This window comes from Mercenaria mercenaria, chromosome 3 (assembly GCF_021730395.1).
Source record: "Mercenaria mercenaria strain notata chromosome 3, MADL_Memer_1, whole genome shotgun sequence".
Classification (NCBI taxonomy): domain Eukaryota; kingdom Metazoa; phylum Mollusca; class Bivalvia; order Venerida; family Veneridae; genus Mercenaria; species Mercenaria mercenaria.
This window is the reverse complement of record NC_069363.1, coordinates 21,110,591-21,138,543: the sequence shown is the minus strand read 5'-3', so window position 1 is coordinate 21,138,543 and position 27,953 is coordinate 21,110,591. Positions and strand designations below refer to the sequence as shown.

Sequence of the window (27,953 nt, the reverse complement as noted above, 5' to 3'; positions counted from 1 at the left end):
CTCGGTACGGAATTTAGTGAATTTTCGTTTATGGACTTGAACTGCCAAACTTCCTTTGTTGACATTCGAGATCCGGCCAATGATTTAATACATAAAACGATGATAAAAGGGAATTTTTCATCCGCATTTGGCTAAAATATTGCAAGATTTAGTCAAGATGGACTGGGAAAGGAAATTTACTTCAATCATAAACGATACAAAAGCAAATCTTTCGAAAGTAAAGGTAATATATGCCCTTTTATTGTATCTTCGTGCCCCCTACTTATTCCCCCATTTAAATCCCAAAATAGGCAAAATACATTCAAAACTGTATATATGATATTGAAGATAAACCTTTTATCTTTATCATGCAAACTTTTTTGTTTGGATATCCTAAACAGTCATTGTGAAATCTCAAGATGTTTCCACCATGTGTGTAACCTTTAGTCATGGCTGCCATTTTCCTAGAGTGGTGGAACCTATGCTCGCGGTATTCCTATGCTCGCGGTATTTCGATGAATACGCTCTCTGCAGAAGCACTGATAAAAATATTTCATCTATGTTCAACACCGACCAGTGGTGAAATGTCTTTACAACAAACGTAGCGATAGCCGCCCGTGCCGCTCACGTGACATATACAGCAGCCGATATATTTTACGCAATCTGTATCCGTCACACAAATCTTACACAGATATGTCAAAATCACGCAACTAAAATTGTTTTTTTTTAGAAATCATGCATCAAATTCAGATATAAGATACATTTAAGAGCAAGATGTGATGAATGTGACGCCTGGCTACACAACGAGTGCCTTTCGAAACATGAAAAGATCGGTGTTGACCTTAGTATTTTGACAAAGTCCAAATGGCTCTTTCTGAGATGTAGGGAGGAGTTAATTTCCTGCACACAAAAGAAGTGTAGGAAACATTAGTGAGTTAATCACTGTCGTTGTTTGAATCTTTAATACTTGAACATTCTGTTTTTAAATAACATTATCATATGTTTTTAAGCTTTGTTCTAATAGTGATTCCATTTCTGTAAGGGAAATATACACATAGAGGCACATACTAAATTTTATCCTCGTTTCTTTTGTGTTTCACATAATAAATGAGTAATGTTCTAAATATTATATTCGCATATGCTTGTTTATTCATTTTTAGCCTGCTGATTTTTTTTTTCGCCTTAGTTTAATCGATATAACATACCGCCAGCATAGGTTCCCTTCAGGGCGAATTTTCACCTTTTCACGTATGCCGTGTCGATAGCTCACGAGATAACTTAAAGTCACGTGATGACGCACATCAACAATATGTTTCCATAAAAGGAGGATAACTTTATGTTTTTACATAGGCAAATCGAAATAATAATTTTTTCTTGCTTCTTAAAAAGATTATATATGTACAAAATACCGCGAGCATAGGTTCCACCACTCTATATCTTTCCTAGCTTGTTCTTCTGTCTGTCCCAATTTGTGTTGTATATGTCTCAAAAAGTATTTGATCCAGAGTCATCAAACCTCACCTTGTTATTCAGCACGGGAAGTAGTGTGCCAGGGGTTTTAATTTGGATCTCACACAGTCAGATCAGAGTTATGGCCATTGACTTAGTAAAAAAAATATGCATAATGATAAAAAGGCATAAAAATTTTGTCGCACATATCTCAAAAAGTATATTATGACATAGGGTTATGAAACATCATAGGAATATTATTCAGCATGTGAAGTTGTGCACAGATGGTTTGGTTCAGGATTTTTATCAGTCAGACCAGAGTTACAACCTTTGTTTTTCTGTCATATCTTAGTTACTTTTGCTTATATCTTACTGTAACTTCACATTAACATTGTCCAGCATATATACAAAGTACAGGGGCTAGGCCCATTAAACCCAAGGTCAAGATCACCGAGTTGTTATACTTGGAATTATTTTCATGTTAAATTTTTTCTAAAGCTTCGTTTATGGACATATCTTTGATACTTTAAAAAGATAATGACTTGAAATTAAAAATATTTCTTCATAATCATCATCCGCATGTGTGGTTACATTCCCCATAAATCTAATTGTATTTTTGACAGAATTATGTCCCTTTTTTGGCAATCTTCACTTTCTGGATATAACTTTAGTACAATATAAGATAATGACTTGAAACTTAAAATGTATCTTTATCATCATCATCATCTGCATGTGCGGTAACGATCCCCATAACTCTGATTTGTATTTTTGACCAAATTATGCCCCTTTCATACTTAAATTTTTTGACAAACTTCGTTTTCTGGACATAACTTTAGTACTGTATAAGATAATGACTTGAAACTCAAAATATATCTTTACCATCATCATCTTGGTGTATCTTCCTTTTAAAGTAGAGGTCTCCTTATATAACTGAGACATAAATTCATTTTACTGTCAAATCGCCGGATATTGGATCGCACTGTCTTACGGAGAGCTCTTGTTACTTATGGAACTGAGTGTTTTACTTGAGAAATGGGTGATTGAAATGGCTTGTATATTTTCCCATTTGTGACAGTTGTTCTTGTAATATACCTATGAGTAGGGTATAACATGTACATGCATTTTCTTTCTGGTCTGGCATCGCTGAGTGGACATGTTTATTAACCAGGTTTTCAATGAAAACCTGAGTTATTAGATTGGGGTATGTCGTTGGTCGGGCGGGGGGGCGGCGTCAAACTGGTGTTTCCGGTCAATAACTTTTGTTTTGGTAAAGATATTTGAATAAAACTTGGTATGGATGTAGCTTATATCAAGACAAAGGCTGGGATTGATTTTGGGGTTTCTGGGGTCAAGGTCAAGGTCACTGTTACTTAAAATAGAAAAAGGGTTTCCGGTCAATAACTTAAATTAGGAATGAGCTATCATGATGAAACTTGGTATGTATGTTGCTTATATCAAGACAAAGGCTGGGATAGATTTTGGGGTTTTGGGGTTTCTGGGGTCAAGGTCACTGTTACTTAAAATAGAAAAAGGGTTTCCGGTCAATAACTTAACTTAGGAATGAGCTATCATGATGAAACTTGGTGTATAGAAAACTTACATAAAGTTGTAGCTTGGGATTGATTTTGGGGTTTCTGGGATCAAGGTCAAGGTCATTGTTACTAAAAATAGGGTTAGGGTTGTGTTTTAAAGTGGTGCACTGTGATTCAGTATACTTTTTTATTCTTATGAAAAGTGTTGAAAACCTGGTTTCGTGGCATTGCCACGTTTCTTGTTATCTCTTATACTGTACTGGGTTTGGCATGTGTTGTCATTCAATACCACTCTTTAAATCTGTATAATGCCTTAAATTGCAGTGAATTTACAAAAATATCACACTAATGCCGCATCAAAATAAATTTAATATCATATGTCAAACCAGAAAATACACTCAATGATTTTAAAAAAGTATCTCAGCCAAGCACTTTAAAATGGATCTTAAAAGATTTTCGTGATGCATAAATATTTATGAAATGTGTATAATTAATGAAGGATATAAAGATGGTCTTTTTTCTGTGCAAAACAAAACATTAAACACAACTTTGTAACAGTTACTTTTTATAGCTCGATGTTATATTTTCAGAACAAGTATGATACAAATGGAGTGAAGAATGTGACTTGGGCTCCAAAATATTGTGAGTATGATTTGTTAACTCCGTTAATCCAGTTTGATTATTACCTACCAACAAACTAAATTTCAAAAGTATAGGTATTGATATATTCATTAAATTGTCATGTACTTGAAATTTCTGCATAAAAAGCTCCGACCTCAAAAATGTAATTTCACCATAATTTGATCTAGAAGGCTGTTTCCAAACAGTTCACAAGGCTGCATTGTGATGAAAATTCCTTACTGTAATTGAAATAAATTATGTATATCTGTATGTGTTACAAAAATGGATAATATATGAGTGCTAAAAGGTTACACTGTTCGGTGTTTTCCTGGGACAATTTGTTGAAGCAGTAGTTCCAGACCACTGACCTTTGCCCAGTCGTAAGAGGTGACTGATATGGTCTGAACACTTAGGTTTTCTGTGTCCCTGTGATTCCAGTAATTATAAACTTTTTCATTCCATACCTCATATTTTTATTTCAATGTAAATGAGCTGTGATGCGAAAACCAAAGTTTTAGTCCCGTACTGTGTATGTGCGCTGTAAAACACAAATCAAAATGATTATTGGCAAGCCTGTGATCACCCTGTGTCTGTGTCCATCATTTGACACTCAGCACTTTAGAGGTCACAGTTTTACCCCAATTTTAATGAAACTGAGTCAGAATATTACCTTCAATAAAATCTGGAATGAGTACGTTATTGGATCATCTTCAGTCAAAAGCTAGGTCACTAGGTCAGGTAATAGGAAACCTTGGTGACACTCTAGAGGCCACATTTTCTATATCATCTTTATATACTGTAAAATCATTTAATTTCGTGGGCATAAAACTTCGTGGTTTTGTTCAAAATGGCAATTTTGTGGGGATATGAATTTGTGGGTTTCAACTTTTGAACATAAAATGAATGGGAATTTTACTTGTTCGTTGGGATTAAATTTTCGTGGATTGACTCAACCATGAAATCCACAAAAATTAATCGTCCACGAATATTAATGATTTCACAGTAAATGAAACTTTGTCAGAATATTTATCTCTATCAAATCTAGGTCAAGTGAAAAACTGGGTTACTAGAGGCTAAAAGCTAGGCCACTGTTAAATCATAAAAAAAGCTTGTTAACTCACTTTAGGCCACACTTTCTGTGTTATCTTCTTAAAACTTTGTCAGAATGTTTGTCTATATAAAATCTAGGTCTAGTTCAAAAGTTGGTAACCTGAGATCAAAAACCATGTCACTAGGTCAATTCTTAAAAAACTTGGTTAATGACTTACTTGATTTACATAAAACATGGTCAAAATGTTTGTCTGTGATATCTAGGCTAAATTAGATACTAAGTTATCAGGTGAGCCGTGCAGGGCCTTCAGGGCCCTCTTGTTTATTTTTCTTTCTGTCTTTCTATGCACTTGCGAGTTATTTGATTGGTTCATTATTGCATTATATAGACTCAACTCCTATGAAAAGAAGTACTTCAATGCTGGAGATACCTGTTGGATCACCTACTATGTACAACCAGAGTTTTCCTGCTGACTTCTACACCAGCACTACAACCAGCTCTGTCATGCCTTATCCTTCCACACAGACTCTTCTAGATAAAATAGAACAGCAAAATAATGTGAGTGATGATAAGTTATTGGTAATGCTTTAATTTTTGTGGAGCCCACTTGCGGTGAGCTCGATGTAGTCGTCACTTTTAGCAGGTTGGTGAATGTGCATGCGTGATTCCGTCCGTGCGTCTGTCCGATTTTGTCCAGACCATAACTTTGACATGCATGGACCAATGTTGTTTATATTTGGCATGAATGTTTACTGCAATGAGAAGGAGTGTCATGCGCAAACCCTTATGTTCCTATCTCAAAGGTCAAGGTCACAGTTGAAGGTCTAAGGTCAAATTGAAGTTTGTCCAGAGCACTTCTTCATGCATGGTGGTATTTTGATGTAACTTGGCATGAGTGTTCACCATTATGAAACGGGGAGTCATGCGCAAGAGTCCCTAGGTCTAAGATCAAGGTCACACTTGTCAGCTGGCAGGCTTGACATTCTACCTTCGGGCATACTTGTTTTGTCATTAATTTTGTCTTGATGCAGTATTGAGAGTGTTGCATCTTTACACATTAACACTCTGCCTTAGCTGGGTTGTTGATCTCTATAGAATACTGCCTGATACTTTCAAGATTATTTGAACAGTGTTAAAATTTCTCATGCAGTTTAAAAAAATCAGTTCTGTTCTCACAATATTACAGAATATTTATGGAGCTAAATATAATTGTTGTAAGATTATTGTTTATTCTGTGACAATTGCCCTTCCCCTAACAAACACCATTCCTCCCCCATTTTTTCAACAAATTTTTTTCAGCTCACCTGTCACAAAGTGACAAGGTGAGCTTTTGTGATCGCGCGGTGTCCGTCGTCCGTCCGTGCGTGCTTCCGTAAACTTTTGCTTGTGACCACTCTAGAGGTCACATTTTTCATGGGATCTTTATGAAAGTTGGTCAGAATGTTCATCTTGATGATATCTAGGTCAAGTTCGAAACTGGGTCACATGCCATCAAAAACTAGGTTAGTAGGTCTAAAATAGAAAAACCTTGTGACCTCTCTAGAGGCCATATATTTCACAAGATCTTCATAAAAATTGGTCAGAACGTTCACCTTGATGATATCTAGGTCAAATTCAAAACTGGGTCACTTGCCATTTAAAACTAGGTCAGTAGGTCAAATAATTAAAAAAAACCTTGTGACCTCTCTAAAGGCCATATTTTTCATGGGATCTGTATGAAAGTTGGTCTGAATGTTCATCTTGATGATATCTAGGTCAAGTTCGTAACTGGGTTACGTGCGGTCAAAAACTAGGTCAGTAGGTCTAAAAATAGAAAAACTTTGTGACCTCTCTAGAGGCCATATATTTCATGAGATCTTCATGAGAATTGGTCAGAATGTTCATCTTGATGATATCTAGGTCAAGTTCGAAAGTGGGTCACGTGCCATCAAAAACTAGGTCAGGAGGTCAAATAATAGAAAAACCTTGTGACCTCTCTAGAGGCCATATTTTTTGTGGGATCTGTACGAAAGTTGGTCTGAATGTTCATCTTGATGATATCTAGGTCAAGTTTGAAAGTGGGTCACGTGCCATCAAAAACTAGGTCAGTAGGTCAAATAATAGAAAAACCTTGTGACCTCTCTAAAGGCCATATTTTTCATGGGATCTGTATGAAAATTGGTCTGAATGTTCATCTTGATGATATCTAGGTCAGGTTTGAAACTGGGTCAGCTGCGTTCAAAAACTAGGTCAGTAGGTCTAAAATTATTAAAATCTTTTGACCTCTCTAGAGGCCATATTTTTCAATGAATCTTCATGAAAATTGATCTGAATGTTCACCTTGATGATATCTAGGTCAAGTTCGAAACTGGGTCACATGCGGTCAAAAACTAGGCCAGTAGGTATAAAAATAGAAAAACCTTGTGACCTCTCTAGAGGCCATATTTTTCATGAGATCTTCATGAAAATTAGTGAGAATGTTCACCTTGATGCTATCTAGATAAAGTTCAAAACAGGGTCACGTAACTTCAAAAACTAGGTCAATAGGTCAAATAATAGAAAAACCTTACGACCTCTCTAGAGACCATATTTTTCAATGGATCTTCATGAAAATTGGTCAGAATTTTTATCTTGATAATATCTAGGTCAAGTTCAAAACTGGGTCACATGAGCTCAAAAACTAGGTCGCTATGTCAAATAATAGAAAAAACGACGTCATACTCAAAACTGGGTCATGTGGGAAGAGGTGAGCGATTCAGGACCATCATGGTCCTCTTGTTAGTGAAACCCAGCTCTATGATAGTACTATAATTGTTAAAATCCATTCATTAGAAGTTTGATTTATTGTCTATATTTACTAAAATAGTTTAAATTTTTATTTAGGGACTTAATAAAGTTACCCCTTGTGCAAAATACAACACCTCTGGAGGCATTAATAAAGGAAATCAATGTATGCTTTTTCAGGACCTTGCTGTGTAATTTTATGTATTGAGTCATAATGCTGATTTTATATATTGTAGGCTATAGACCAGTTGAGAGGCATTGTACATAGACTAGAGACGGACAGACATAACTACAAGGAACAAATCAGAGATCTCAGAAGTAAGATATTTAATAATGTTGCTCATTGTGGCTGTAAAAAATAAGATAATATGACTGTTGTAACAGAATAAGGGTAATGTGACTGTTTTGTAAGAAGTAAGATGATTTGATTTAATTTTATGCTAATTGATGAAATACTTCGTTTTTGCATTGAGATATAATCCATTTCATTCACTGCATGTCACACACAGTGAATGATATAGCTTTACTGATGTACATTGTGTATTAATTTTTATTTATTTTTGGTAAATCCAGATAGAATTTGTAATCACACTTCCATCTTTGTAGTTATTTCTCGATTCAAATAATGTTACTTAACAAGAATTTCATAGTGTTATGCTGCAAATAATGAAAAGTGAATAGAATTTTATAGCACCACAAGACATCTGTGATGTTGCTTTCATTTACATGTAGCTGTTTCCTATGTTGAGATTGAAATTTCTTGCAAAATATTTATTTCAACATAAATAAGCATAAAATAAAAAGAAAATTTAGCGCTGTTTCAGTGAGTTAAAATGGTCCTTATTTTTTTTACACTGAAAGTACATTACATTGAATTTGATATCACAAAGTTGTTTGTATGATTGCAAAATTGTTAAAAAGATGTGAAACCCAAACACACACACATAAAAACAGCGTTGTTTCCATTTTCAAAAATGACAGAATATCATGACTTGCTTCATGATTCCATAATTCTATGAGAATTAGTGGAAGCACAGTCAGAAGAACATTTGCATTGTATTCAAAGGTCTTTGATTGAAGTCCTGAGTTCTAGATTTTAAAACTGCTACTGGTCTCAAAACTCAAGCGTCTGATAGGTTGGTTTAAAGCTCAGTCTTGCATCTGACCAGTCATAAGGTTGCATTCTGAGAATAGTAGGGAATAGATCCTACCAATTTTCGTTGCAAAAATGACGGAAATCAGGATCGATGCTCTAGGGTAACACGCAATATACCGAATGAGATATATGCTATCGAATTAAAAAATGTGTACTTCCGGCAGGTGCACAGAGCATCTGACTTCGGATTTTTTTGGAAGAATACACCTTTTCCTTGTGCCTAATAAGCGTCCACATAATTTGTCTGAACCGCAACATCAGAACAAATACAGATATATGGTATATATACATGTAGTGTGCACTTGTAAATAAAAGCACCTAGTGAGCACAGTTCATATAAATAAATATACCTCTCCGGAGGGTGCATCTATCCAAGAGGCAGAAATTACCTGTAATACAATACAATACAATATGGGCAGTGTTGTTTTTATTCCAAAATCTACCTTTAAATTGATAGGGAATTGATCCTACGCATAGTGACGAAAATCAGGATCGGCATGCGATATACCGAATAAGATATTTACTATCGAATTGAAAAATGTCTCCTTCCGTGCTGTTATTAGACAGTTCTTTTCAAATGTTATGGAGTGAGTTGAAGTCGGATCAGTTTCATATTATGCATGTTTTTGTTTAAATGTTTTGAGTATATGTGTAGCAAAGAAGGCAGTGCACCATTTCAACCTTGTAGCAAAAAGGATTGTTTGTTGTTTTCAGATGAAATATTTCAGCTTACAGAGCGGACAGGAGACAGACGTCCTGACCCAAGTGTTGAGCGTCGCATTGAACAATTGAGAAGGGAAATGTTAGGAGAAGTGCAGTTGTTGCAAAGTCAGTTGCAAATCAGCTCGGCCAAGGGAAGTAACTCCCAGCTCTCAGACACACAGTTACTGTCCATGAATAGAGATGTTTTAGAAATGTAAGTTGTCTGCTGAAATTTAGTGTATTGTTTAGTTCTGTATGAAATTGTTAGAGGAGAAAATGTAAAAAATATATCGTAATGCTATGTTGCTTTATTCAGACAACTTGGAATGAAAAATGGAAAAATAGGAGTCTAAAGCTTTAACTTGTACTGTTATAATGTATCGCATGATTTGTCTTGTTTCAATTCTAGAAATGTTTACTGTGAAACAATTTTATTTTAATGGGCACAGAATTTTGTGTATTTGACCAAAATGGCTTATTTTTCTTTTTCCAACCTCACAGGATAAAGTCCCATAAGTTTGATATGTATTTTGGGCAAATTATGCCCCCTTTTGGACTTAGTAAATCCTGGTTATAGTTTTGCATGCAAATTACTATCACAAAAAACTAAATTGCAGTATTGAATTGAAACTTCACGTGTTTTCGGCATTATAAAACTAGGTGATAGCATCATGTCCCATAACTGAGACATTTATTTTGGCCAAAAATTAATGCAGATATTGAATTGAAACTTAACACGTTTCTTCGTATTTATAAAACTAGGTCATCACATCAAGTCCCATAACTTTTACATATATTTTGCAAAATTATGTCCCCTTTTGAACTGAAAAACTTCTTGTAACAGTTTTGCATGCAAGTTCCTATCTCCAAAACTAATGCAGATGCATGTACTGGATTGAAACTCTATAGATATGTTAACATTAAGGGTAATATTCCTGCTTCTAGAACAACAATTCAAATAGTTGAGCATTGGCTGTCTTACGGACAGCTCTTGTTTAATGGTAGGGAAACTACACAAAAATATTACAAGGAAAAAAATCATATCTTCCATTTTCTTGTGAACTGAATACAGTTTAGCAAAAACATCAACTCTTTAACTTCCATTCCATTTTGAATCTTGTACATTGAGGTTTTTAGCTCTCCTGAGCACAGTGTGCTTATAGTCAGCTCTTTGGATTGTTAACTGTCCATTGTTCATCCTTTGTTCTTTAAAGAACATCTCCTATACCACAAAGCCAATTTCAGCCAAACTTCACAGGAATGTTTCATAGGTTATCCTCTTTCAAATTCCATCAAATTTACCAGTAAGTCATTTCTGCAAAATTCTGGTTGAAGGAAAAGGAAAAAAATAAGACTTCTTTTCAGAAACTGCTGCATGATTTAAAATAATTTCACAGCAATGTTACTTTAGTGCCCTAGCAAGTTCACGAAAGTGATGTTGATTGTTTGAATCTTCATTACCCAGCTTAGTTTAATATAATAGATAGATGTCCCAGTTAAGAAAATGTCAAATTCTTATTAGCTCGACTATTCGAAGAATAGTCTAGCTATTCTACTCACCCTGGCGTCGGCGTCGGCGTCACACCTTGGTTATGTTTTTGCATGCAAGTACATACAGCTATCATTTAAAGGCATATAGCTTTGAAACTTATTTATTCTTTTTCTAGGTCAATTACCAACCTCACTGGGTCAAGTTCCATAACTCTAACATGTATTTTGAGCAAATTATGCCCCCTTTTGGACTTAGAAAATTCTGGTTAAAGTTTTACATGCAAGTTACTATCTCCAAAACTAATGCAGATATTGAATTGAAACTTCACATGTGTCTTCGGGGTTATAAAACTAGTTGATAGCACAAAGTCCCATAACTCTGACCTTCATTTTGGCCAAATTATGCCCCCTTTTGGACTTAGAAAATTCTGGTTAAAGTTTTGCGTGCTAGTACATACAGCTATTACTACAAGGCATATAAATTTGAAACTTATTTTTTCTTTTTCTAGATCAATTACCTACCTCACTAGGTCAAGTCCCATAACTCTGACATGTATTTTGGGCAAATTATGCCCCCTTTTGGACTTAGAAAATTCTGGTTAAAGTTTTGCATGCAAGTACATACAGCTATTACTAAAAGGCATATAGATTTGAAACTTATTTTTTCTTTTTCTAGATCAAATACCTACCTCACTGGGTCAAGTCCCATAACTCTGACATGTATTTTGGGCAAATTATGCCCCCTTTTGGACTTAAAATTCCTGGTTAAAGTTTTACATGCAAGTAACTATCTCCAAAACCACTACAGATATTAAATTGAAACTTCACGTGTCTTCGGGGTTATAAAACTAGTTGATAGCACCAAGTCCCATAACTCTGACATGTATTTTGGGCAAATTATGCCCCCTTTTGGACTTAGAAAATCCTGGTTAAAGTTTTGCGTGCAAGTACATACAGCTATTACCAAAAGGCATATAGCTTTGAAACTTATTTATTCTTTTTCTAGGTCAATTACCAGCCTCACTGGGTCAAGTTCCATAACTCTTAACATGTATTTTGAGCAAATTATGCCCCCTTTTGGACTTAGAAAATTCTGGTTAAAGTTTACATGCAAGTTACTATCCCCAAAACTAATGCAGATATTGAATTGAAACTTAACATGTTTATTCGGGGTTATAAAACTAGTTGATAGCAACAAGTCCCATAACTCTGATATGTATTTTGGTCAAATTATGTCCCCTTTCGAACTTAAAACTCTTTTGATATTTAACATTTTGGGTAATAATTTCCTGCTTCTGTGACAATATTTCGAATAGTCGAGCTTGGCTGTCTTACGGAGAGCTCTTGTTTTTAGCTCACCTGTCACATAGTGACAAGGTGAGCTTTTGTGATCACCCTTCGTCCGTCGTCTGTGCGTCCGTGCGTCAACAATTTCTTGTCTGCACGATAGTGGTTTCATTTATGATTTTATTTTAACCAAACTTGCACACAACTTGTATCACCATAAGATCTTGGTTCCTTTCTTGAACTGGCCAGATCCCATTATGGGTTTCAGAGTTATGGCCCCTGAATGGGCCAAAATTAGCTATTTTGACCTTGTCTGCACAATAGCAGCTTCATTTATGATTTGAATTTAATCAAACTTGCACAAAACTTGTGTCACCATAAGATCTCAGTTCCTTACTTGAACCGGCTAGATCCCATAATGGGTTCCAGAGTTATGGCCGCTGAAAGGGCCAAAATTAGCTATTTTGCCCTTGTCTGCACAATAGCAGCTTCATTTATGATTTGATTTTAACCAAACTTGCACACAACTTGTATCACCACAAGGTCTTGATTCCTTTCTTGAACTGGCCCACCATCATGGTTTCCAGAGTTATGGCCCCTTAAAGGTCCAAAATTGGCTATTTTGGCTTTTGCAGCCATATAGAGACTTCATTTATGGTTTTATTTGATACAAACTTCCAAAATATCTTCAACAACAATAAATCTTAGATTCCATGACAAATCAGATCCAATCGTAGGTTCCAGAGTTATTTTATATCTGATTACCTCCCCTGATTGTAATCAAAATGGATTTATATCAGTAAGTACTTATAGGACTTATTTGAAACTTCATAATTGTCATTAGTTAAACCGAGACCACTTTTCTGTGGTACAACATGGATGGTACCTCCAATTTTTAGGTGCATTTTGACATATCTGTACCTTGTAAGAATTGTTTTTTCTTTTTACTTAAATTTCTTCCCTTTGTTGTTCCTGTCCTTTGGACTTAAATATTTTTACTGAGGACCTTTTTGTCCTCAAGTGCAATGATAACAGGTGAGCGATATAGGGCCATCATGGCCCTCTTGTTTACTATTTCAAAGGCTTGCTTGACTGTTAGGATAGCTTTCTTAAAATGTATAGTGTCACATTAATTCTTGTCATACATTTATTTTAGCCTGCTCTCTTGTCTCTCTCTGTCTCATACTGCTGATAAATGAAATACACTGTACTGTAGGAAATATTCTTAGTTGTTGAACATAATCATAAACTGTATACATACAACGCAGCTGTCTGTTTGTCATATTTTGTTTATATATGTATATATGTGTTTTGGGACTTCTTGATGAATGTACTTTAATCTCTGTAAGTTGTAAATATATATAAAATTCTAAGTTGAACAGTTTCAACAAGACTTCTGTAGAAGGTAAAGTATGATGTAGAATGTAGAGTAAAGAACCTAAAAGCTCCTGTATTTGATAACTCATGCTGACACTACTTGAAACATCCTGTAGATACATGGCACATCTCCTTACTTTTTACATTTTACTTTAAAGTATCGTTTTACCCATAGATCATATGCTATTGCAGAGTCATACATATTCATTGATCCAGTCATTCATATTTCCTTTCTGGAAACATTTTGCCAAATAAATTCAACAGAATTTCAAATAACTACACATAAATGTTCACTATAATACATCGAAAGTCAGTATGACCAAGATCATTGCGTCTGAAGTCAAGGTCTCACTTAAAGGTCAAAGGTCAAATAGCTTACCTACATGTACAATCCATATTTTCTAAACCACTGGAAGGATTTTCATGAAACTAGCATCAATTGTTTACCACTTCAAGATGACATGCAGAGTACACAACCTAGGTTATTAGTTTTAAGGTCATTGTCACTCTTTGAGATCTAAATTCACACAGTTTTATTTCATATTGGCTAATTGATTTTCAAATAGCTACACACAAATGTCTGCAATGATACTGTGACTAGAATCATGCATGATCCAGCTTGAAGATGGAGGTCATAGCTAGAAGTCAATATTTCATGTTGACTTTGTATCTTATAACCTGCTGAAAGGAAGTTGTTAACCTCATTACAATTACATGCAAATCATATAGCTCAGAACAGCAAGTCAAAGGTCAAGGTCATACCTAGAGGTCAAAGGTCTAATTGCGTTATTTCAGACTGATTGATTTTTAGGTAGTATACATGTTAATATTGATAACAGTCGTGGGCAGTCCAGTTCATTCAGTCCAACTTCAAGGTTGGGCTTGGAGGACCACAGTCAGATAGCTTATTTTGTGTCTGCCCTATGTCTTACATACCACTGAAAGAATTTTTATCAAACTAGCTTCAATTATGTCTGCTAGGTCCAAGGTCATGGTCACACATGGAGGTTAGGGGTTTTATGATCACAGCATTTTGTTTGACCTGTATCTAAGCAGCCTCTGGAAGGATTTTATCTGTCTTAATAGAAGAGGATTATGGTTTAATATTGGTGAATAGTTTCCCATCCTTGAAAGAAAACCTTTATTGATTACCAGTATACTAATAATCCTTGATAGACTGGTATGGTTATAAATAAAAAATCAATCAAAGAATATTTTTTAGTTGTATATTTCACAAGTTTTTCTTTTAAAGTGGATTGGGCATGCTATGGAGAATAAGAGTCATAGTAATTTTGATTCATTCTTGTACTGTAACAAGAATTTACCTTCCATTTAACCAAGTTGTTTTTTTGTAGAGTTTTGATTTGTAGATTTATTTCATGGACTATTTTAGGATACTGTGACACATTTTAGATGTATTTACATGTTTTCCCATTGTCATTTAAAATGAAGTTTGTATCACTGTATCAGTGCATGTATAACCTTTTCAATTATTTTGGAGAAATAAATTTCAGATATATTTTCCAGTATAATACTTATTGAATGGTTTGCCAGCCAATACTCCAGGTCCAAAGGACCAAGATCCAATATTTTGACTATTGTCTTGCAAGCCATTCAGTATATTTTACAGTATATTTTTCAAATTTTTGACTTACTACCCCAATAAACATGTTTTGCATATAGATCGGTCATAAAGCTCAATCTGTGGAACTGTGGAGTCATGTAATGCTTTTAAATAGAAATATTGATATACATAATAATTATATTGGGGGCATCACAATGAAGTTCAACTAGAGAAACAGTCATAGTACTACTTATGTCTGTAACTAATTATGTCCCCCCCCCCCCCCCTCTGGGGGGCACATATCGTTTTTGCCCTGTCCGTCCATCTGTCCGTCCGTACGTCACACTTTATTTCCGAGCAATAACTGGAGAACCATTTGGTCTAGAACCTTCAAACTTCATAGATTGGTAGGGCTTATGGAGGAGACGACCCCTATTGTTTTTGGGGTCACTCCTTCAAAGGTCAAGGTCACAGGGGCCTGAACATGGAAAACGATTTCCGCTCAATAACTCGAGAACAACTTGACCCAGAATGTTGAAACTTCATAGGATGATTGGTCATTTAAAGTAGATGACCCCTATTGATTTTGGGGTCACTCCATCAAAGGTCAAGGTCACAGGGGTCTGAACATGGAAAACCATTTCCGATCAATAACTCGAGAACGACTTGACCCATAATGTTGAAACTTCATAGGATGATTGGTCATGTAAAGTAGATGAATCCTATTGATTTTGGGGTCACTCCATCGAAGGTCAAGGTCACAGGGGCCTGAACATTGAAAACCATTTCCGGTCAGTAACTTTAGAACCACTTGACCCAGAATGTTGAAACTTAATAGGATGATTGGTCATGCAGAGTAGATGACCCCTATCGATTTTGGGGTCACTCTGTTAAAGGTCAATTACACAGGGGCCTGAACATTGAAAACCGTTTCCAATCAGTAACTTGAGAACCTCTCGACCCAGAATGTTGAAACTTCATAGGATGATTGAACATGCAGAGTAGATGACCCCTATCGATTTTGGGGTCACTCTGTTAAAGGTCAAGGTCACAGGAGCTTGAACATGGAAAACAATTTCCGATCAATAACTTGAGAACCACTTGACTCAGAATGTTGAAACTTCATAGGATGATTGAACTTGCAGAGTAGATGACCCCTATTGATTTTTGGGTCAGTCTATTAAAGGTCAAGGTCACAGGGGCCTGGTTTCGGAAAATAACTTGAGAACCACTTGACCTAGAATGATGTAACTTAATAGGATGATTGGACATGCAGAGTAGATGACCCATATTTATTTTGGTATCACTTGGTCAAAGGTCAAGGTCACAGGAGCTGAACAGTGACTTAAGAACCACTAGGCCAAGAGTGTTGAAACTTAGCGGGATGTCAAGTAGATGATCCCTATTGCAGCCAACCATCAGTGTCTCTTTGACTTTTGCTCCTGACCCCTATTGACTTCTTGCCTATAGGACTTTGCATTGGGGGAGATTACGCTTTTTTACAAAAGCAATTTCTAGTTCAATGTTGGCTTAACCATGGCCATTATTCTACAAAGATTGCTATCAAATGATAAATACGCAACAAATCTGTAAGAAAAAATGCAGTTTTATCTGTTGAAATGCTATGATAGGTATCTATATTTTTGTGTAGTTCTGCTTATTTGCAAGTCTTTGTGAAAATGAGTGACTGTGCTTGTGTAGTGCTTCAGTACTACATAAACAGAATCATAAGATAGATTTACTAGAGAAAATAGTTTAAGACATGGCCTTTCAAGTACTAAAAGGTTACAGATAGTACTAATTTTGACATTTCTACCAATTTGCTATGTTTACCTAGTCAAATGCTGTCATATTGTTTTGCAGTAAACATGTCTTCAGAGACGAGCTTGAAGGTTTCAGGCGAGATATAGAAATAGTGAGATCCAGAATAGGTAAGTTAGTTTACATTATGTTTACTTATTTACCTTTGGAAGAAAGAAAAAGGTACAGTATAATAGGGATATTACAATAGTAGCTTAATATAGGATATTGTCCTGGCTCAAATAGATTTTGTCCGACCTGGATCAGCTGAGATGTAGAATAGAGTTATTGTGATTGCCCTATCTCTGCCATTGTGTGTCCTGCACCATGTTTTGTGATTGCCCTATCTCTGCCATTGTGTGTCCTGCACCATGTTTTGTGATTGCCCTATCTCTGCCATTGTGTGTCCTGCACCATGTTTTGTGATTGCCCTATCTTTACCATTGTGTGTCCTGCATCGTGTTTTGTGATTGCCCTATCTCTGCCTTTGTGTGACCTGGATGACCTGAGATGTAGAAAGTGAGTTATTGTGATTGCCCTATCTCTGCCATTGTGTGTCCTGCACCATGTTTTGTGATTGCCCTATCTCTACCACTGTGTGTCCTGCACCATGTTTTGTGATTGCCCTATCTCTACCATTGTGTGTCCTGCACCATGTTTTGTGATTGCCCTATCTCTGCCATTGTGTGACCTGGATCAGCTGAGATGTAGAAAGTGAGTTATTGTGATTGCCCTATCTCTGCCATTGTGTGTCCTGCACCATGTTTTGTGATTGCCCTATCTCTGCCATTGTGTGTCCTGCACCATGTTTTGTGATTGCCCTATCTCTACCACTGTGTGTCCTGCACCATGTTTTGTGATTGCCCTATCTCTACCATTGTGTGTCCTGCACCATGTTTTGTGATTGCCCTATCTCTGCCATTGTGTGACCTGGATCAGCTGAGATGTAGAAAGTGAGTTATTGTGATTGCCCTATCTCTGCCATTGTGTGTCCTGCACCATGTTTTGTGATTGCCCTATCTCTACCATTGTGTGTCCTGCTCAGCAGTTTTACTGTTAACTCTCTAGAGGACACAATTATGTCTTAGTCTTAATGAATCTTGGTCAGAATGTTTCCTTTATATGGACAGTTATAAACTGTGTCGTCCAAGGTAATAAAATAGGTCACTAGGTCAAATATTTGAAAAACTTTGTTAACAGCCAAACATAACATATCTTCTAACAGAACTTCATAAAATGTTTATTGCTATGCAGTCTAGATCATGATCCAAAAAATGGCTACTTGAAATTAAAAAGTAGGTTTCTGCCTCAAGTCATAGAAAAACCTTTACACCTTGCACATGCATGCAAGCTCGAAGAAAGGGCCATCCTTGATATTATTATACAAGTGATTTGTTTTTTTTCCCGAAAATATACACTTTTTTCCCCCATACAAAATACATAGTGAAAGGTTTCCCTAGATACACTTGGATATGTTTATTCAGACATGCAGTATGCCAACAAAACTGAACTCAAAATCTACGCTGGTACATTTTTGCCTGCTATTTTACATCACAGAAATGTTTTGTCGTCAGAATTTGTTATAACGAAGCTGACGGGTATATGAAAAGAAAAATATAAACTTTGTACTTTTATCTTGATTCCTAACTATAGTGGTGTTTTTTTGTGTGTGAAAAAATGATTTAATATGTTTTCAGCTAAAGTTGAGCTAGAACTTGCCAGTGTTTTATCAGGGAGACGGGAAGTGGAACGTCGTCAGGATGGTTTTGACAGGGTATAGCACATTTCATGTTTTTGTGATCCAATTTTTACATCAAGTGAAATTGCAAGTTTACTTTATATGACTTGACTTCATTATTTTGTGAGCAGCACCAGACAAGCAATTTTCTCGTACTGCTTTTGTCCAGTGCATAACTCCGAAACCATTGAAGTGATTTTGTTAAAACTCCACACAATGACATGACAGAGGGCGTTGCATGGAAGTGCACTGTACAAGAGCCATTACTTTATCTTGTTTGCGTTTTAGTTATTGCTCTTTAGTAAATTTACTTAAGTATGGCATAATTCACGAAGTGCTGAAGAGAATTTATTCAAACTACATAAAAAGTTGCAGGACTTTAGAAGTTCAGTATTTAAAGATGCATCACTAATACCAATAAGATTATTAATTCTAATTTTGTATCAGCTTTTTCTGTGATTTAAATCTTGACACAAATTGTATACACTAGAACATAATGTTGAACACAACAAACAATTTACCAGCTAGGTACACCATCAATATTCAAACCAAAAGTAGCACATTTCAGTTATTTACAAATATAAAACATAACTTAAGTTAATGTTTTTCTATTGTTGTTTTCATGTTTCAAGACGCTGAATTCCTTATCACTTACTCAAAAGAAAAGTCAGATACCATCATCAACTCTGTCATTGATGAACACAAACAGGCAGCTAGAGAAAATGCAGATCAATGAACTCAGGTAAGATTGCCTTCATTATATCTGTAGTATTAAATCTTGATTAATACTAATCCATTTTCTATATCCCTTTAATCATAGATTATCTTGTGGTTTAATAGATTTCAAACACATTTTGTTGTAGTAATCAAGATTTATTTGAATGGAACATGTCTTCTTTTTCTTCTGCTTTTGTTGAAAGGTTTATTTTCCAAAACATGTTCAAGAATATACAAGGCCAACAGTTACTGCCAGAATTTGTTTTGCAATTTAATCAGAATTACTTGTGGCTATATTAAAAGTCGGGGATAATCTGATATTCTGGTATTAGTCAGTGTTACAAATACATATTGGAATATTCAATAGCCATCTGATCACTAATAAACATATTTGTTTCCAAAGCAAACCTTCTGCTTTCATTTTTACTGCAAAGAGTTTAGCTACTATGAATTGATACTGAATCATTATTTTAAACTTATAGAAGAAATGGAAAACAAAATGAACATGATGGCATCAATCTTTATTTTGATTATATCCTCGCTTATTTCAGTCCGTCTGCACTTAAGTGTTAACTTCCTTGGCAGAAATGTGCCCCACAATAAGACCACATGCATTGTGCAAACCCAGAACTCTATCTCAAAGGCCAAGGTCACACTTAGAAGTCAAAGGTCAGCATGGCTTATTTTTTCTGTGGGTTCCCACAGTCAAGGAAAAGTCAAGGAAAGATCATGGAAAAGTCTGGGAGTTTTTTAATTGGTCAGGGAAATTTGGAAACTGGAAAAAAAGTCGGGGAAATTTAGAACCAGAGGTGGAGAGCGGAGAAATCAATTTGTAAAAAAGCAGAAAGAATGAAAACGAATGTCCCGATTTGGTTAGGTTTTTGTATGTAAGCTGCAATCTCAGCAACCACTTCTGGGATGAGATTGAAACTTCACACACTTATTCACTTTGATAAACTGATTTACATTGCACAGATTCCAGAACTCTATTTAGCTTTTTTCACAAAATCATGCCCCTTTTAGCAATTTATGGTTAAATTTTTGTATGTAATCTAGTATTTCAGTTTCCACCATATAACTGTTCACCAGCAGAATCATGAGTGGTTCATGCCACAAGGACTAAGTTCAAGGTCACACCTAGAGGTCAAAAGTAAAACAGATTTATTTCATGTCTGTACCTTATATTCTAAACAGCTGGCAGGATTTACATAAAATTATCATCCTTTGCTTGCTTAATCAGGGTGTATACAGAGTGCATAACCTTGGTCACAAAGTCTTTTATGGGAAAAGCACTATTTTGATGACATTTTCATGTAAAAAAAGTAGATTTTAATGAAACTTTTCATACATGTAGTTGTAAATTTAAAGTATTTTCAAACATACGGTCAAATAAAGTATACAAGTCAGTGCCTTTTGTTCATAATTTGCCAAATGTCACTTGGAGTCCTTACAAAGTTGCTTATCTTGTATGGTTATTTTGAATTATTTTACATCAAAATCTTGTCTATTGTCCACATTAACCTTAAAAAAGACAGTAGCTCTGACTGTTACATGGGATATGATAGATTCCCGGCATGAATTGTTCCATCCCTATAACTGCTACCAGGCATTATTCTAGCTTTTTTTCAGATCTGTCACTTTGAGTTATTCAAAAATGCAGGACTACCTTTACACTAAATTAACTTAAATGTTTAGATTATACTCCTTCCTTGTGTCTGTTTTTCAGGACAACTTTAAGTGCCTTAAAAGATAAGATAGACATACTAGAACAATCTTCTACTCCTCTTACCAGTCCTGCAAGGTCTTCACCTACAGCAAGGTCAGCATTATTTACAAATGGTAAGTTTTCCTCGATCCTCTGTCATACTAGACTGTGAATTTATCACACATGACAATTATATATAAAAAAAATTGCATCTTTAATGACATACTGGTACTTAGATATTTGTAAGCAAGAAAATCTGTTACCTGACATATTATTGAATGTATTTTTGTGCCCCCCAAAATTTAGGGGAGGGGGCACTAAAAGAGTTGTCCTTGTCCATCCATCTGTCTGTCCATCCGAGCTTACATTTGCATACTTAGTAGGCTATAGGAACAATAGGTATTTGTACCTTTTCTTTGATGTCATTCGTTTTAAGCGCAGCTATTTTTCTTTTACGTGTCTAAAAGAAAAATAGAGAGAACGAAAGAGTAGCCTCATAAATACCCATATGTAGGAACGTCCGTCCATCCGTCCGTTCCAATTGGTGTTGTTCATATCTCAAAAAATATTTGACCTAGAGTCATCAAACCTCAAAGGATTGTTATTCAGTACGGGAAGCAGTGCACCAGAGCTTTTAATTTGGATCTAACACAGTCGGACCAGAGTTATGACCATTGACTTACTCAACAAAAGGGCCAAGATGGCCCTAAGTCGCTCACCTGACTAACACACAATAACAGTGTAAACATGTTTTACATAGTGATTTCATGGAGACAAATATTCTGACCAATTTTCATTAAGATTGGACCAAAAAACGTGGCCTCTTGAGTGTAAACAAGCTTATTCTTTGATTTGACCTGGTGACCTAGTTTTTGACCCTACATAATCCAGATAAAAATTCATTCGATATTTCATGACAAACATTCTGACCAAGTTTCATGCACATCAAATGAACAAGAGTGTTAACAAGCTTTTCCTTTCATTTGACCGGATGACCTAGTTTTTGACCCCATATGACCCAGTTTTAACTTTGAATCTGGCCAGTTTTCGAAAGGAACTGTGATATTATGCCAGTACAAGTTGTGTGCAAGTTTGATTAAAGTTGATTGCAAAATGTGGTCTCTATCGTGTTCACAAGCCAAAAATAGCAAATTTTGGCCCTTTAAGGGGCCATAACTCTGCAACCCATGATGGGATCTGGCCAGTTTTCGAAAGGAACTGAGATATTATGCCAATACAAGTTATGTGCAAGTTTGATTAAAGTTGATTGCAAAATGTGGTCTCTATCTTGTTCACAAACCAAAAATAGCAAATTTTGGCCCTTTAAGGACGCTCGCTACAGTTTCGTAATTTTTTTCTCAATAATAGATTTTGATGAAATGTTTTGTTTTTAAAGATCATGTTATGATGTATTGAAAAATGAAATAAAAATACTAGGTCACCAGCTTTGTTTCAATTTAATTGCCCCAAGATATGGTGCTATTTTAAACATTTTTCAAAATTTCTATAATCCTAAAATATATTTCAGTAAAGTACAATAATCAGCATACATTTGATTATCTAAGCATTTTTATAACGGAAAACAATATATCTATTTGAAACATGCTCAGAGAAATCAAAAGAAAATGATTTTGTAAAGAAAGGAATACTTGTTCAGCAGACCCAAGGGCTATTTTTGCATGTTTTTGTCACCTCTGCTAAAAGTACTTTAAATGTATAGATTTTGTAACCATGGTGATACTTACCCTAACCTTTAGTCAGTATATTATACATTTGGTACATTAAATGCATGCACTTGAAGTTGTGCACCTGGTGTTCTGTTTGGGATTTCACTCAGCCAGATTGGAGTTATCATCCATGACTTAGTGAAAAAATTCACATAAAGTGCTTGTGTTGCATATATCTTAAAAAAAAATTCACCTTGAGTCATGAAATCATAAACAAATATCCAACATGTGAATTTGTGCACCAGAGGTGTTTTTTTTTTCACTTTGCAAGACCAGAGTTATGGCCCTTGACTTAGTAAAAAATAAAAGTTTACACTGCATGTATGTCAAAATGTGCTTGACCTAGGCTAGAGTCATAAAACATTACATGATTGTTTTATAGCCTATGAAATTTTGTACCGAGTGTTCTCTTTGGGATTTTACTCCGCTAGGCCAGAGTTATGGTCCTTCACTAAGCGAAAAAAAACACATACATAAAGTTCTTAAAAGTTTATGTTGCAAACATCGTAAAAAAAAGTTTAACCTTCAGTCATAAAACCGTGTACAGTGACAGTCATGAGTGGGGGGCATCTTTGTTCTATGGACACACATCTAGTTATCTGGGTTCGCACAGGCCTTGGAAAGTCCTTGAATTCTATGGTAGTCCTTGAAAACTCCTTGAAAAAGTACTTGAATTTAGAAAAAACCTGCTTGAATTTCACCTCAGACGCCTTGAAAACATTCTGTCTACTACATTGCTTTGCAGAAAGAATAAGGTTTAAAATAAATCGAAGAAAATGGTAATAAATATTTGAACACGTTTGATTGGGTCACAAATTGATTTCCTCGTATGCTTTGATAGTGGTCTGTGGCCACATTTTTGCGAGATTTACAGTGTGCTATCTCTACTATATCACCGTTTGTGTATTTCCATTTTTAACTGAAACATGGTGGTTGTGACCTAACTGATGTATCCTTTATTTGCAGGATTACCGCCCAGTATAAAGCCCTATGAAAATGGTATTTTAGATGATATAGACCTATCTGATGGAGCAAGTTCTGAAAGTTCTGACTTTACAGAATTTGAACCTGGTACAGCTAAAGATAAGAAGTTTACAAAACAAGACGATATTGATGGTTTGGACTCAGGTAATTTTGTTTAGTTGCATATGTCGTAGTTTTTCCCATACAGAAATACTGTTTAGTGGAGTGCTGGTAGATATTCAATTACCCACCTATATCAGGGTTAGTGAATAGAGGAAACATCTTGTTACATTTACTATCAATTGTGGAAAGTCACCAACCAACATAGGACAAATAAACAGTGCCAAGTGGTTATCTCTGTAAAGCTTTTCCAATAAATTATTTATTTAGCTGTTTTTATAGGCGTAAGGGTGAATAACAAATTAATAAAAAAAACCTATTATTTTACAGTGTATCTGTGAGTTGTTGTTGTTGTATTATGAAGCAAGGAAAGCTAGGTTGGTTCTAGCTGCTTTAATATTTACCATTATTTATTAGAGAATATCATAAAAGTATAAAAAAAAAATATGTTTCAGATGACCTTGATATGGATGACCTTGACCTTAGTGATGATGACCTTTCCCAGATATCTCTTAATGATCCACATGGACATGAAGATCTTACGTGACAAAAATATTTTTTAGAAGTCCCATCAAAAGATTTTCCCCATAGTCATTAGGAAGATGTTTGAATATCAGTACTTCAGATGTGTGAATATCAGTACCTAGATACGTGAATATCAGTACTTCAGGTGTTTGAATATCAGTACTTTAGATGTGTGAATATCAGTACTTTAGATGTGTGAATATCAGTATTTGAGATGTGTATAACAAGTTACTATAGATGTGTAAGTGTTGTCAATGTTGTGTTTTCTGAAGTCTTCTGAAACATTTAGACATGAATGCAATAAGTATCAATTATCATGTATACAAAATGTAAAAGTTGTTTAGTACAGAAACTAACATTTTCATCAGATCAGTTTAATTAAAGGGTATGCTAGTATTTCTATATGAAATGTGTTCCATTTTTAGCTCACATGTCACAAAGTGACAAGGTGAGCTTTTGTGATTGCGCAGCATCCGTTGTGCGTGCGTGCGTAAACTTTTGCTTGTGACCACTCTAGAGGTCACATATTTTATGGGATCTTTATGAAAGATGGTCAGAATGTTCATCTTGATGATATCTAGATCAAGTTTGAAACTGGGTCACGTGCGGTCCAAAACTAGGTCAGTAGGTCTAAAAATAGAAAAACCTTGTGACCTCTCTAGAGGCCATACTTTTCAATGGATCTTCATGAAAGTTAATCAGAATGTTTACTTTGATGATATCTAGGTCAAGTTTGAAACTAGGTCACGTGCCTTCAAAAACTAGGTCAGTAGGTCAAATAATAATAAAAACCTTGTGACCTCTCCTGAGGCCGTATTTTTCATGGGATCTGTATGAAAATTGGTCAGAATGTTCATCTTGATGATATCTAGGTCAAGTTTGAAACTGGGTTAACTGCGGTCAAAAACTAGGTCAGTAGGTCTAAAAATAGAAAAACCTTGTGACCTCTCTAGAGGCCATACTTTTGAATGGATCTTCATGAAAATTGGTCAGAATGTTCATCTTGATGATATCTAGGTCAATTTTGAAACTGGGTCACATGCCTTCAAAAACTAGGTCAGTAGGTCAAATAATAGAAAAACCTTGTGACTTCTCTAGAGGCCATATTTTTCATGGGATTTGTATGAAAGTTGGTCTGAATGTTCATCTTGATGATATCTAGGTCAAGTTTGAAACTGGGTCAACTGTGGTCAAAAACTAGGTCAGTAGGTCTAAAAATAGAAAAACCTTTTGACCTCTCTGAGGCCATATTTTTTTAATGGATCTTCAGAAAAATTTGTCTGAATGTTCACCTTGATGTTATCTAGGTAAAATTTGAAACTGGGTCACATGTAGTCAAAAACTAGGTCAGTAGGTATAAAAATAGAAAAACCTTGTGACCTCTCTAGAGGCCATATTTTTCATGAGATCTTCATGAAAATTGGTGAGAATGTTCACCTTGATGATATCTAGGTCAAGTTTGAAACTGGGTCACGTGCCTTCAAAAACTAGGTCATTAGGTCAAATTATAGAAAAACCTTGTGACCTCTCGAGGCCGTATTTTTTAATGGATCTTCATGAAAATTGGTCAGAATTTTTATCTTGATGATATCTAGGTAAAGTTTAAAACTGGGACACAGCTCAAAAACTAGGTCACTATGTCAAATTATAGAAAAAACGACTTCATACTCAGTTCAAAACTGGGTCATGTGGGGAGAGGTGAGCGATTCAGGACCATCATGGTCCTCTTGTTTTATTTAATGAACTTTGATGATTTTATTACCATTGGTAATTTTTCCAGAAAGGTATTTAGAACAGGAGCATTAAGATTATAAAAGAGGTTTTAATCTTGTGACAAGGTGTATTTGTTTTGTATACATTTTTTGAGTATAAAACAATTTGACAGTGTTGTTTTTAAAAGAGATATTTTGCCCAATCTTGCTAGCTCTCATACTGTGGAACTATTTTGTGGAGCAATCAATTGTAAGAGTGTAGCAGTTATTACTGTTGATGTATAGCTCTATATTAGCACAAGAGCTTTAACCCAATAGCCAATATGAATCAACTGTGCCATTATGGCCAGAAGTGAACCACAGCTGTTGATAAACCTATTTAGCTTACCCGAGTATGTAGTGCTCATGGTGAGATTTTAGGATCATATAATTTTGTTGTTCATGCAGAATTCTGGTTGCCATGGCAACCAAAAAGGAAAAACAAGTTTTTTGTCCTCAGAAAACTCTGGCCCAATTTTGAAATGATTTCACAAATGGTGCTTGCTTACTCACTTCCACCATAAAATATTAATAATAATAATAACCTTCAAATAATGTTTCTTAAAAAACATGGCCATCAATGGGCAGAGCTATGTGGAATCTTTTTTGAAACCATTTTAGTTTCACAGCAATGTTCCCAAGGGGACATTATAAATTCCTTCAAATCATGCCATTTCCTCAAAAAATATGGCCAGGACGGTGGGGCTAGTTTTTCCTATATGGCTAAACTTTAAAAATTTCTTTTAATGTCTTCAACATACTGATAAGTATCAATGGCATTGCTTTTTCATTTTTCATGCCATCCTTGTCTAAAGCTGTACTAGAAATATTGATACTAGGTTTTACTTTCTCAAAAGCTTAATAAAAATGTTAGAAAATTCAGTGACTTTTAGTGATGGTGTATCATGCATATTTTTGGGGGCGTAACTTGGTTTTAGGTTCAAAACTTAATTTTTATGAACATAACCAATCACTGGACGTATACTTGCTTTCTATTCATAGCTACTCTTTAAAGTTAATGTATTCAAGATACACATTATACACAGCATTAGCCTATAAGTTTTTGGTAAGAAATGCGCATAACTACCAATACCTTACTGTTGATGTTTGTGAGTGTGACTGAGAGGACTTAAATTAGATATAGATTATTTAACAAGCAGCTGTGATATCTATTTATATTATATTTATAACAACAATATTAATATGTTATTTGCCAGAAGCATCAGGTTGTGTATTATGTGTAGTCTAGTTGATATACCGTGTGTGCTAAAATAATACAGATCTTCCCATGTATAACTAATATGTACCAGGGTGCAGTCAGAAAAGGTTAACAGGACAAAACGTTACATGTCACATTTTACTTGTTTATTAATGTAAAGTAGAGAAAACTGTTCTTGTCTAAATTTTCAAAACCAAAGTGCTTTACTGAAGGTGTGGCACCTTTTTGATATCCCAGAATCCATTAACATTTAACAAGGGGAGTATGTTTATATATTTGAAATTTAACTTCCAATGCTTTCATTTACTGATAAGCAAAATATTCCAATTAAACTGTCAATATAAAATGCATATGCTGATTGAATCTCGTGTCAGTGATAACACTTTTGTCTCGTATTGTAATGTTTGTTATATTGAATTATCAAAATTGATTTCTGAATATATCTCTGTAATCATTTCACTCTTTAAAGTAAGTCATTCAAAACTGTGAAAAGATCCTTTTCTGGAAATTCTTTATTTTGTTAATGTTACTGCTAGAGACATATCGTTTCTTGGCCTAGCAGTTCTACTTTAAGGCAGTAAACAGTGTTGAAAAAATTGGACGACCACCACTTGATTGTTCTGTTTTAATCAAGATGTTGTCATATGTGTTTCATGTAATCACAGTATTATTGGTGTTGATACTTATATATATATCTAATAAACTACTAAAATGCC

The 27,953-nt window shown here is 35.2% G+C and overlaps 1 protein-coding gene across 1 annotated transcript; it reads left to right on the top strand.

Moving 5' to 3' along the window:
* Positions 1-35: 35 nt before the first annotated feature.
* On the top strand, positions 36-27,953 carry LOC123525296 (uncharacterized). Its single transcript, XM_045304237.2, has 11 exons — positions 36-223; positions 3,551-3,602; positions 5,021-5,190; positions 7,632-7,713; positions 9,266-9,467; positions 16,836-16,903; positions 18,470-18,546; positions 19,143-19,252; positions 20,954-21,066; positions 23,626-23,787; positions 24,198-27,953. Exons 1-11 carry the CDS (start codon positions 158-160, stop codon positions 24,287-24,289), a joined length of 1,194 nt encoding a protein of 397 aa, XP_045160172.1. The 5' UTR covers positions 36-157; the 3' UTR covers positions 24,290-27,953.